The following is a 12,723-nucleotide window of genomic DNA, read 5'->3' on the forward strand; positions in this document are numbered from 1 at the left end:
TGGCTGATCACATTCAAAGTAGTAGCCAATGTTTTTATTTTGGTTTTTAACATATGCTCTCATCAAATTTGTTCCATTCTTGCAGATTTAGACAAATTTGCTACCGATGACATCATGGATCCCATCGCCAAGGCAAAGATGGTGGCACTTAAGGGTATAAAGAGAGTGTTGGCACAGGATCCAATGGTTGTTTCTCCTGGCATTAACAGGTACTTTGGTTAAAGATGATTTGGACAATATTGTGTTTTATTGTAGAAGTTTTTGCCCTTCGAATGGTTTCAAGTTTAAAAGATTTTGTTTAAATATTTTGCTTTTTTAATATATACACAAGACATCACCATACTGCTGCCCAGCTGTAAAGCATACTCCTACCCCTGCAAGAAAATTAATAAATTAAGAGCAAGGCAACCAAAAATAGCAGTGAGGTTGCCTGGTCTGTCATTATTTTAGGATACTTTAGGTTTGGATATAATATTAGAATTGGCATGTAACTTAATTTGGTTTCTTTCAGTTTAAAGTCTTGTAATCTCGGACAGCGCAGATTGTTCACATTTATTATGATGAGGTTATTGCATTAACACTTTTTAGATTGTACGGTGAAGATTCCATCACAGCACAGCTCAGTTAAAATGTACAAACATCATTTAGGCAATTCATAACTACTCATATGTTGACAGTTCATTCTGAGATTCTTTAGTAGTGTATTTAGTTTATTTCTGATACCAGCTCATTTGTAGTGTCCAGTACAAACCCTGTCTCATTATAAACACTGTTAACTAGATAAATACATAAGCATCCATTTTCTACAGTTATCTGTGTATTACTGTGGGCATATGGCACAACAAAAGATAATTATATATACACCACTGTTAAGTAAACTGTTCTTATGGTATTGTGTTTTGCTTTCTCTTTAGGCAACAGGTGTCTTTGCTTGCTCAGAGGCTGGCTTCTGCCCCTGCCGCAGATCAAGGTCAACTTACATCTGGGCCTCAAAAGGTAAACTTTCACATTACAGAAGTGGTTGATTTAATGTGATTTCTTTTGTGAGTTATCTAAATACTTGCTTCTTGTGGTTAGGAGGGAGAAACAAGTGATCCTACCCATCCAAGGCCTAATCCTCCTCAGTTTGTGCAAGGAATCATCAGTATGTTTTACCTTTATTCCCTGTTGTTGGCAATGGCTATATGGAAAGATGTTATGTTGCTATCCCCATCTTCTTCTTTGGATGGCTTAAGTTTTCCTTGTCTCTTGCAGATGATGCAGAACAGCACCAATATGAAGAATGGCTTCTTCATACCCAGCAATTACTACAAATGCAATTGAAATTCTTGGAGGAACAGATTGGAGTTCACCGTAAATCACGCAAAGCACTGTGTGCTAAGCAACGCACGGCTAAGAAAGCTGGCAGAGAGTTTGCTGAGGCAGATGCAGAGAAACTGAAGTTGGTTACAGAAGAGCAAAGCAAAATTCAGAAACAGCTTGACCAGGTGTGTAGGTTTTATAGAAGCTGAATACTACTGATCTTGAAAATCTTGTATTTCACAGCAAGGGTTTGATATATGTTTATAAATATTCTTTACTAGGTGCGCAAGCAACAGAAGGAACACACCAATCTTATTGCAGAGTACAGAAGCAAGCAGCAGCAGCATCAGCAAGGCTCCGGTCTTCTTGCCCCAGGCCATTCAGCACAGGGGGGGCCCTCTCACATGTTTCCCAAGGTTCCTAACCAGATGATGATGGGCCAGCAGGGAACACCAGTAATGGGCCAGCACCCTGGCATGATGCCCCAAGGTGGTATGCCGGTCAGGATGCCCCAAGGGCAGCCTTTTATGGCTGCAGCCCAACCACAGCATCCTGCTGCTCTTGGTGCCAGGGCCCCAGCTCCTGGTGCTCCAGCAGGATTCTTCCCACAGGGGCCTGGAATGCAAGGTGCAGACCCCAGGCTTCTTCAAGAAAGACAACTTCAGCATAGGATGCAGATGGCAAAGCTCCAGCAACAACAGGCGATGATGGGCCAGCAACCAATGCCACACCCAGGTCAACAGCCTGGTTTAATCACTCAACCACAGTCTGGTATGATGGGGAACCAAGTTATGGTCCAACAACAAGCAAACACTCAACAGGGAATGATAGCCAATCAGGCTAATCAGCAAAACATGATCCCACATGGAATGGTTGGGGGACAGTCTGTCGTTCCACCACCACAGAGCCTTGTTGGAGGACAGCCCATTAACCATGCTCAAGCTATGATGGCAGCTCAACCAGGAATTATGGGGAACCAGCCAGTTGCACCGTCACAACAACAAAGGCCTCAGCTGATGATGCCTCAACAGAATGTGGTTGGATCTCCAGGTCACCCTGGCCTTAGGGGACCCCAACCCCAGTTGACACCACAACAACAGAACATTCTGGCCCAACGCATGCTTGCATCTCAGCAGCAGCAAAATGTTGCCAAGAATTTAGCTCACCTTCAGCAGCAACAAATGACACAGCAAAGACAACCACCACAGTTGATAAGTCAGTCTAGCCAAGAACAAGGAGGACTTTCCCAACCCTCTACCCCACAGATGGGCACCTCTCCATCAACAGGAAGTAACACACCCCAACCACAGGGCTCTGCAGACAGCCAAAACTCAGGGCCCAAAGAAGGAGGTCTCCTCAGCCCTGATTCAAGAACACCACCACAGCACAGTGGATCCTCTACTCCCAATCAGATGTCCCAGTTAGGTTCTTCAAATGATCATCAAACTGACCTGGGCCAACAACAGTTACAACAGCAGCAGCATCAAAACCAGATTTATACAACCCAGCAGCAACAGCAAAATCCTCAATCTGTACATGATCAACAAACAGGTTTGGTTGGAAACCAGTTTCAGCAACAGCAGCAACAACAACATCCACTCACTCTCCAGAGGCAAGGTTCCCTTAGTGCCGACAACCCCAGTTTAATGACTATTAAAGAAGAAGCTAAACCAATTGATTTCTTAGCTCAACAACAACAACAAAATGCCACACAAAAATCTCAGGATCCCACCACGCAGCAGCAGATCATGGGGCAGAACCACCCTGGCCTGCAACCACCTGTGATGGGCCACAATCCACAGCAGCAAGCCCTGATGGCGCAACAGCAGAAACAACAGGCCATGCTTGGCATGATGAGAGCCCAGCAACAAGGGATGATGGTGCAGAGACCCGGGGTTCCACCGAACCAGATCCGCACGCCTATAAACATCCAGGCTATTATTGCTCAGAATCCTCAGCTCCGAAATCTTCCCCCTAACCAGCAGATACAGCACATTCAGGCCATGATTGCACAGAGACAGGGACAGATGCTGCGCATGTCTATCGGCCCAGGCCAACAAGGTCAGTTGAGGCCACAGGTTGGGCAGCAGATGCATGCGATGGAAGGCCATCAGATGCAATATGGAGCAATGGGTAATCAAGGACCAGTGGGCCCTCAGCAACAGCCAGGCATGTTGGGCCAACAACCTGGTGTTGCTCCTCAAATACAGCAAGGACTGATGGTCCCTGGACAACAGCAGCCACAAACAGGGGAGATGATGCAGCAACATATGATGAGAGGCCAGGTACCAGTGCCACGTTCCCCCATGGACCAAGGCCGTATGGTGAGGCCAGCATCTCCACGTCAGCCCATACCCCACTCTCCTGGAGACCCACAGCGGCCTACATTTAATCAAGGTATGGGGATGCGTCCGCCTACTCCCAACCAGAACCAACAACAGGCACTAATGGCAGCTGCAGCAGGACGTGCGCAGGGCTCTCCATCTCATGCATATTCGCCGAGAGGTCCCTTTGGCATGAGCCCAGCCCACCCATCCTCACCTCATTCATCCCATATCTCCTCACCTTCTATGGCTGACAGTAGGGCAGGAAGGGGGAGTCCATACAGCCAAGTCAAAGCGTCTCCTCTCAGGTCACCTGGAGCCAAGAGTCCACTTGGTTGTCCAGGACTCAAAATAGAAACTCAGATATCAGGCAATGAAACATCTGTGACAGCATCAGTTATGCCTAATGGGCCACAGAAAGGCATGAATGTTCAGCAACAGTTACAGCAGGTTACAGAAGGGCATATGTCACAAACGCACCAAGGGGAGATATGCAAGATGACAATACAGAACATTAAACAGGAACCAAGAGAGGTTCAGTGTGACAGTGCGCCACAAGCTCATCCTGGGGCTATAAAACGAGAAGGAACTGGTGAAATGATTTCCTCTGGGAACAACACTGGTGTTGTTAATGCTGCAAACATGGGTAGAGACCCGGGGACTCAAGGTCCTAGATCAGAGACTGGACAACAACTTCTACAGAAACTCCTGAGAACCAAGAACCTTCAGCTGGGTGCTCAGAGGCCTTCAGAAGGCATCCACAATGAGATCAATGGTCACATCAACAGCAAACTGGCATTGCTGGAGCAAAAACTTCAGGGGACTCCACGAAATATGGAGGTATGTTTTTCTTAAGTGCATTTATCCTTTTTGACCTCATGTTCTTTTGTTTGTAAAGACATTTTTTTCACTTTGCCAACATTTGCAGGATTTGCAGTCTATAACAAAAAAGGCTCCTGTACAAAAACCAAAGCGCACTAATAAGGCAGCTGGAGACAGAGGGCCTAACTCACGGAAGAAGAAAAAGGATGAGGCTGAAAAGAGTGCAGAAGCCCTGATAAAACAACTCAAACAGGTAAAAGGATGGCAAAAAAGTTCTCGATGAATGTTCTAAATTACTTTTGTCTGTGATGTTTTGTTGCGTGATTCTTCATTACGCACATTAATGGGCCTTTACCCTGCAGGGTCTCTCTCTGCTGCCCCTGATGGAGCCCTCAATCACTGCCAGTCTGGATCTCTTTGCCCCTTTTGGAAGCAGCCCAGCCAATGGCAAAGCACAGCTCAAAGGATCATTTGGAAACGCAGTGCTGGACAATATCCCAGACTACTACTCCCAGTTACTTACTAAGGTATAGCTAAGCTACATGTGTGCTGTCAAAGTTTGGTTGTGCTTTAATGTTACTTGTAGAATTAGAATTAGAAATAAATTCTCAAGAGCATATTGTTTGTGTTTTTAAAGAGTAACCTCAGCAATCCCCCAACACCCCCATCCTCCCTGCCACCTACTCCTCCACCATCCGTGCAGCACAAGCTGCTGAATGGAGTGACTCCCGGGGAAGACATGTCTGAGGCTCCGAAAGACACAGAGACAGCAGAGGAGCCAATGGGTAAACATATATCCAATCAGAAATAGCAGTAATGTACTCATTGGATTCTAAAGGCATGGTACTATAATCATATTTTTATTTTTTTTTCTGTAGATTCTGTTACAGAGGAGGTAAAGAGCGTAGACATTCTGGCTGCTCTTCCCACCCCACCACATAACCAAAATGAAGACATAAGGTACAAAGGGGCGATTCCTGTGTACTTCATCATAAATACAAGAAAACTCTTGTTAAGTGTCTATAACTGTGGGAAATGCTCTTTTTTTTTTTTTTTTAAACAGGATGGAGAGTGACGATGAGGATGCTCCAGAAAGCATCATCCCTGCCTCATCCCCTGAGAGTAATGTAGGAGATGAAACACCACGTTTTCCTCACCTTCGAGAGCCTAAAGAGGAGGAGACGGAGAGGGCGATATCCCCCATCATACCCCTCATACCACGCACTGCCATCCCAGGTATTACACACTGTGAATGTAATACCCAAACACCACAGCAACATTGCTCCATACCTTTAAGTCCATTTGTGTATGCTAACAACAGTTTCACATTTTCTTGTAGCGTTCCCAGAAAATAAACCAAGTGAAGCAGCTGACAACAAGGTAGTGTCCACATCCAACCACTGGGACAAGGACAAAAGCAATGAGGTGTCTGTTACCTTTTCGATGACGTCTGCTGCAGCAAAGGTATGTCGCCACAATGAGATTGTATTTATTTTATTTATCTTAACACTAAATATTAACAGGATATAAAACCTACTTTGTTTCCAGAGACTGAATCATGTGATGATGGCCGTGGCCCAGCTCCTTAACATTAGGATGCCAAGTTCTTATGAGATCACTTTCCCTGACCAAAACCCTGACATGCCTGGAGTCGATGGGCCTGGGAAAGGACCCGGCCAGTCAGGTAGGCACAAAGCTTTCTGTTTCATTTGGACTGTCCAGATACAGGGGTTGGGTTTTTTAAACAAATCTGTGTCAAGACATTTTCCTACGTTCATCTAATCAGTGTCGGTGCAGATTTGTCTTTTACCTTTTGCTGATGATTTAAAGTTGGTTATATGAAATTAGCCCTGTCCTTTTAAACACTGTTTGCCTCTTAATGTAGTTCGAGCATATTTGTTATGAATAAATTGAATAGAATAAAGTACTGAGTGACTATACTGCTACACTACACTACACTTGCTCTGACTAATGTTAAGGGTTTTTTTTTTTTTTTTCTCAGGGGCACTCTGTTCAAAGGACAGTCCGTCACCTGGTCAGGATGAGTGGTTGAGGCAGTTTGATGTGTCTCTACCTGGATGTACATTGAAGAAACAAGTGGACATCCTGGCACTTATTAAACAGGTTGGTACTTGCAGATCTATTCAGAACTGTGTGAATTATTTTTCCATTTGTGAGCGTATGCTTTGAAAGCTGTAGTGCTCATATGTGTGTTTTATTTATTTTTTTTTTCTCAGGAATTCCCGGAGAAAGAAGACAAACCGGTCCAGCACTGTTACACAACCAATGTAAATGATTTGGATGTGCGCCACCTTCCTGTTATACCAGTCGAAGAATCTCCGCCCCCGTCGCCATCTCCTCCTCAGCCTGCGCCATCTCTCCCAGTTACAACGAGTGAAGCTGAACTTCCTAAAAAATCCCCTTCGCCCTCCCCCGCTCCCTCCAGTCCCACCAATGTCCAAACCAAGACGGAGCCCGAACCAGATGTTTGTCCTCCAGCTGATGCTGCTCAACCAACTGATGTCAATGATACATCTGAGTCTGAAGTTGCTGCTTCAGAGTCGGTCACTGAACCACCACAACCACCACCACCACCAGCAGCCTCTGCAGAGTCTGAGCCTAAGGTTCCTGCTGAAGATCGCCTGAGTCCTGTTGTAAAGGAGGAAGAGGATTTGGTCCCTGATCCAGCTCAGCCTCCTAAAGATTCTCCCAGCACCATGGAGTCTTCCCCGAAGGCTGTGAAGCAGCGTCGGCCTCTCTCGCCCGACGAGGAGGTGGTACACCCCAAAGTGAAAAAATGGAAGGGGATTCGCTGGAAGCGTCTTCAGATCGTCATCTCAATACGCAAGGGCGGCTCTAAGAAAGAAAGCAGCCGCGAAGTGTCCGAGCTGATGGAACGCCTGCGCATCACTCTTCGACCGGAAAGGCTGCCGCGAGATAAACGCAAGTGCTGCTTCTGCCACGAGGAAGGTGACGGCGCCACGGATGGGCCCGCCCGTTTGCTTAACATCGACGTGGACCTGTGGGTGCACCTCAACTGTGCTCTGTGGTCCACGGAGGTGTACGAGACACAAGGGGGCGCCCTGATCAACGTGGAGGTGGCCCTGCGTCGCGGGTTGCGGACTCTTTGCGCGTTCTGCCAGAAAACCGGCGCCACCAACAGCTGCAGCAGACTGCGCTGCCCGAACGTCTACCACTTTGCCTGCGCCATTCGGGCACGCTGCATGTTCTTCAAGGATAAGACCATGCTGTGCACCCAGCACAAGCTGAAGGGCCCCAGCGACAATGAGCTCAGCACGTTCGCCGTGTTGCGCCGCGTCTACATCGAGCGCGACGAGGTGAAACAGATCGCCAGCATCTTGCAGCGAGGCGACCGTATCCACCTTTTCCGCGTCGGCGGTCTCATCTTTCACGCCATCGGCCAGCTGCTGCCCTCACAAATGGCCAACTTCCACTCAGCCACTGCCATCTTCCCCGTTGGTTACGAAGCCACCCGCATCTACTGGAGCACGCGCGTTCCCAACAAACGCTGCCGCTACCGCTGCCGCATCAGCGAGGACGAAGGGCGCCCTCTGTTTGAGGTGCGCGTCCTGGAGTACGGCATGGAGGATTTGCAGTATCGCGATACTACTCCAGAGGGTAAGAGCGCCGCTCTCTCCTCACGTCATTTGTCGTCTTGGTGTTGTTTATTTTCAACATTCAAATAAATCTCATGGCTGATTTAAATTCCCTGTTTCTGTCTCTAGGGATCTGGGACCGGGTGGTTCAGCAGGTGGCTAAGCTCAGAGATGAATCATCCATGTTGAAGCTATTCACCGAACATTTGAAGGGAGAGGAGATGTACGGCCTCACAATTCATGCTGTCATGCGAATCACTGAATCGGTAAGAATTGGAAGATGAACTGGCCCATTCATTCCCCTTTATTTCGTGCGGTTTACTCTGCGCAGGAGCACAAGATTAACATGTGTTTGTTGTGTTGTAGTTGCCTGGAGTGGAGAACTGCCAGAACTACCAGTTCCGATATGGCCGACACCCTCTGATGGAGCTTCCCCTCATGATAAACCCCACTGGCTGTGCTCGCTCTGAGCCCAAGGTCCCCACACAGTGTAAAAGGTCAGGTATCATGTTAATAATAAGGCACAAGAAGCATTATTAAAGAGGCTTAAAATTCCTTTTGTGAACTTTCTTCATATATCTTGCTAACATGCTCTTCTTCTCCAGGCCTCACACTTTAAACAGCACCAGCGTGTCAAAGGCCTACCAGAGCACCTTCACCGGGGAGCTCAACACACCGTACAGCAAGCAGTTCGTCCACTCCAAGTCCTCCCAGTATCGGCGCCTGAAGACCGAGTGGAAGAACAACGTGTACCTGGCACGGTCGCGCATCCAGGGCCTGGGGCTGTACGCGGCGAAGGACCTGGAGAAGCACACCATGGTCATCGAGTACATCGGAACCGTCATACGCAACGAGGTGGCCAATCGCAGAGAGAAGATCTACGAGTCGCAGGTACAGCACAGTTACAGTTTAAGATAGTCGAGGAGATCCCACAGTTTGACCACACCTCAGAACTAATAAAAAAAAACCACACAACGTAAAAGTGTATTTTAAGGTCTTTTTTTTCGTCTCCTTAGAACCGTGGGATCTACATGTTCCGCATCAACAATGAGCAGGTGATTGATGCCACTCTGACCGGTGGTCCAGCTCGGTAAGTGTTGCTTTGTAAGTGTCTAAGTCATCGTCAGCCCTAGAGATTGTTGTGTTTCTGACAGAGATGTTTATTCTCTATTCCAGCTACGTCAACCATTCCTGTGCCCCCAACTGCGTCGCCGAGGTGGTGACATTCGACAAGGAAGACAAGATTATCATCATTTCCAGCCGCAGGATCCCTAAAGGAGAGGAGGTGCAGTGCATTAGAAAACTGACCACTCTAAAATGTATTATATCTAAAAAATCAGCAGCAGCCGCCTCTAACTGTCTCCGTCTCTAATTCCAGCTGACATACGACTACCAGTTCGATTTTGAGGACGATCAGCACAAGATCCCTTGCCATTGTGGTGCTTGGAACTGCAGAAAGTGGATGAACTAACCAGGAGAAATGGAAAAACTGGAGAATCGCCCTCTCGCTGGTACCAGAACACTCCTGCGCCAAAGCCTTTGAATCCTACATAGCCAGTGCATAAGCTGTTCTGAAAGAGATGGAGGAAGGCTGGCCTCCGCTGTTGAAAGACTAAAGTGTTGACGCCTGTAGCCAAAGGTCTGAAGAGCATTAATCAATAAAAAGCAACCGACCACCTCGTCATCAGCATCAGCTTGATGGCGGGACTAACTTTCACGTTTGGACTAGTGAATCACCCCTTCCTCAGCCAAAACCCCCTCTCCCCCCACTCCCCCCCCTCGCCTTTCCGACTATTCTACCCTCAATAAGCTTCAGTGGCTGGAAAACAATCCTCAACATCTACCAAATGATTCTGACCCTCTTGATATCAGTACTCGTAGTGCAGAGCTCGCCCGGAGCTACGAAAAAAAGCCATTTTAAGATACTAAGAATGAACTAAGGATGCATTTTTATGTTTTAAGCCGGACCTATTTCCTGTCCCGCCTGACCACACCTCCCCCCTCACCTCCCAGTAAAAAAAAAAAAAAAAAAAAGGCACTTTTCCATCGAGTCTCTCGACGACGTCGACACAGATATTGGCTAGCTAGACAATCTTGATGTGGCTCTGTGTAAGGACTACACGTGATGGATGGGAAAACAAACCGAAACATGTACAATTTGAGATGCTTATTGATCTGTGGCTCCACTGGCACCAGATGTTTTGACTGCGTGGAGTCCCAGGGTGGGTTAGTTGGACCCAGTCTACCTCACTGATTTTAGCGGGAAGCGACTGCTTTGTATAAAAAACTGTTAACTGCTACTGTGGAATTACTCTGTGGGGGTGAAGGGGCGGGAGTGGTGGTGGTGGTGGTGGTGGTGTGTGTGTGTGGGGGAGGGAGGGAGGGAGGGAGGGTTGTTTTTATGGGGCTTAGCCTTCTCGGACAAGCAGGGAAACTTAAGCAGCAGGTTTGCTCTATCTACTCTATGCTGATGATGATTTACAATAATGAGCCAACATAATTATTATTCATGAATTATTTATACAGAGGAAATATATGACAGTTTTGATAAGATATTGCATTAAAGTCACAATCAAGCTTAGTGGGTGTCCTGTATGCCACCAAATCATCCTGGATATTGATGTAGCTTTGCTTTTTTTTTTTTTGTTCTTTTTTTATTTATGCATCTCAGAATCATGCTAAGAGCTGTGTGTAAGCACAATAACATCCACATTTTGCTTGAGACGGCAACGGTGCGAGCGAAATGGCTCGAAGGTTCACGGAAAGAATTAACCCAAGTTCAGCTCGTCGACGAGGAGCCAGTGGATGCGCGACTACTACTGTCCCATTTGACGCTTTTTTTTTTTTTTTTTTTTGGATTCGCCGGCAAAAAAAAACCTTCTCACGACTCCTCAACCTTAAACTCTGAATCATGCCTCTTCCTCTCTGTATTATTTAAAGGACTGTTGTTGAACTTTACTGTAGTAAGTCTTCCTCCGCCTGAGTACAGCCTGCGGTGTTTCTACTTCTCCCTCCTCCTCCTCCCCCCTCCCTGTAGTGTGCTTTTTCTAGTGCTGGTACTGTCTTCTCGAGGCTGAACTGATGGCAGGGAAAGACTTATTGGAAAAAAAAAAAAAAGGGCATTTTGTTTTCATTTCTGTGCAAGATGAATGAAAAACGTCTTTAAAAGGGAGCTTTACTAAAACTCCGACTTCCCGTACTACTTTTGTTTCCTCCTCCCCCTTTAACCTAAGACCTCACATGATTTAAAAATGCAAAGTTGTACAAACTGTAAATATAGTATATGCATTAGGGGGGGCGGGGGAGGGGGGAGGGGGGGCAGTAACTCTTTATCCAGCCCCTTTGTAATCAATAAAGTCAAAAGTGTAGAAAAAATAAAATTGAGAAACGAAAAAAAAAGAATTCAACCACTGGATATCATTTTAACAAAGATAAAGCTGTACATAAATATAAATATATGTAAAATGGCAAACTAATATCTTTATGTATATGAACCAGAGTGTTTTTTGCATTTACCTGTTTTTCTATTAGTGTTTTTTGCTATAAGCGCTCAGAGTTTGTTAAAAAAAAAAAAAAAAATAGGCGTGAGGAAAGACTCCTCCGAGCGGCCGAGGTTTTGGGTTCACGCGGAGGAGAGTCGTTTGTTAGACATTAAAAAAATCACTTCTCGCATACAGCAGTACAATGGTGCATAGCATTTGTATTTATGTAATATTGTTCGTGTTTATTTTCCTTCGTTTTTTTTTTTTTTATTTATGCTACTGCTTGTTGATTACCAAAACCTGTCCCTTAATCGGTCACAATTGGATTAAATATAGTCTTGAATGGAAAAACCTTGAATCCCTGAGAATCTTGTTAGTGTTTTTTTTTTTTTTTTTGCAGTTTTTTTCTATCTTCCCTATAGAAGTGAATGTGTTGGTAAACCTTGTGAAATGGTTCCTTGGCCTAATGTATGTTATGATGTAGTACTCAAAGTTAATCCCATACTTAACCTGGTAATGAATTGCACTCTCATAGTATAACAGAGAACTTCTCTAAAGTGGTAGATATTGATCAAGTACCCGAAGCAGTGATATATATATCTATCTAAATATATATATATATATATATATATATTTTTTGGTATGTTTCTATTTCAAGGGATGACGAGACATTATTAAGCCGCTCACTGGATTTTAGCCTAAATGATTTTTAACTTCTCTGAATCTTAATTTAAGTTCTCTGCATATCTTATAATTTAATAAAGTTTGCTCAAATTGAAGGTTTTTTTTAACCTCACCTACTTTTTAAGAAAAAAAAGAAAAAAAAAGATGTCGCATCTGTACAGCAGAGATACTTTTAGGGAATATGAATAAATATAATGATCATTTTTATTGTATGTGGCATGTTTTGTATGGATATTATTTTGAATTGTACATATTTTTTTCAGGACGCCAGAGGTTGCATCTCTTTATATACTGGTTTCCCACGCTCCCCTTTCTCCCCCTCTCCCCCTCTTCATCTTATTTCTTTGTCTGCTTTTGTTTCTTGTAAAGGAAAAATAAAATGCATTTTAAATATGTGCCCGGTTTCTCTTGTTGACAGTGTGATTGGAGCAGATGGCCATACATACAAATCCTGAAGGGGTTAATAATGTAGGAACCTTTTAAGATAATATA

The 12,723-nt window shown here is 45.2% G+C and overlaps 1 protein-coding gene across 3 annotated transcripts in view; it reads left to right on the forward strand.

Annotated features, from left to right (window-relative positions):
• Positions 1–12,626, forward strand: part of kmt2d (lysine (K)-specific methyltransferase 2D) — a 29,343-nt gene extending 16,717 nt beyond the window's left edge. For all 3 annotated transcript variants that reach the window (XM_047605100.1, XM_047605107.1, XM_047605117.1), the window contains exons 36-55: positions 86–209; positions 915–996; positions 1,078–1,144; positions 1,255–1,487; positions 1,584–4,466; positions 4,555–4,701; positions 4,811–4,975; positions 5,086–5,233; positions 5,327–5,408; positions 5,512–5,684; positions 5,788–5,912; positions 5,997–6,132; positions 6,451–6,572; positions 6,686–8,087; positions 8,195–8,331; positions 8,432–8,562; positions 8,671–8,956; positions 9,082–9,155; positions 9,242–9,350; positions 9,444–12,626. In XM_047605100.1, coding sequence (XP_047461056.1) covers positions 86–209; positions 915–996; positions 1,078–1,144; positions 1,255–1,487; positions 1,584–4,466; positions 4,555–4,701; positions 4,811–4,975; positions 5,086–5,233; positions 5,327–5,408; positions 5,512–5,684; positions 5,788–5,912; positions 5,997–6,132; positions 6,451–6,572; positions 6,686–8,087; positions 8,195–8,331; positions 8,432–8,562; positions 8,671–8,956; positions 9,082–9,155; positions 9,242–9,350; positions 9,444–9,536 — 6,719 coding nt within the window. In that variant the 3' untranslated portion in view covers positions 9,537–12,626. The remainder of the gene's footprint in view (positions 1–85; positions 210–914; positions 997–1,077; positions 1,145–1,254; positions 1,488–1,583; positions 4,467–4,554; positions 4,702–4,810; positions 4,976–5,085; positions 5,234–5,326; positions 5,409–5,511; positions 5,685–5,787; positions 5,913–5,996; positions 6,133–6,450; positions 6,573–6,685; positions 8,088–8,194; positions 8,332–8,431; positions 8,563–8,670; positions 8,957–9,081; positions 9,156–9,241; positions 9,351–9,443) is intronic.
• Positions 12,627–12,723: the final 97 nt, after the last annotated feature.

The sequence above is a fragment of the Mugil cephalus genome, chromosome 1 (genome assembly GCF_022458985.1).
Source record: "Mugil cephalus isolate CIBA_MC_2020 chromosome 1, CIBA_Mcephalus_1.1, whole genome shotgun sequence".
NCBI classification, from domain to species: Eukaryota; Metazoa; Chordata; class Actinopteri; order Mugiliformes; family Mugilidae; genus Mugil; species Mugil cephalus.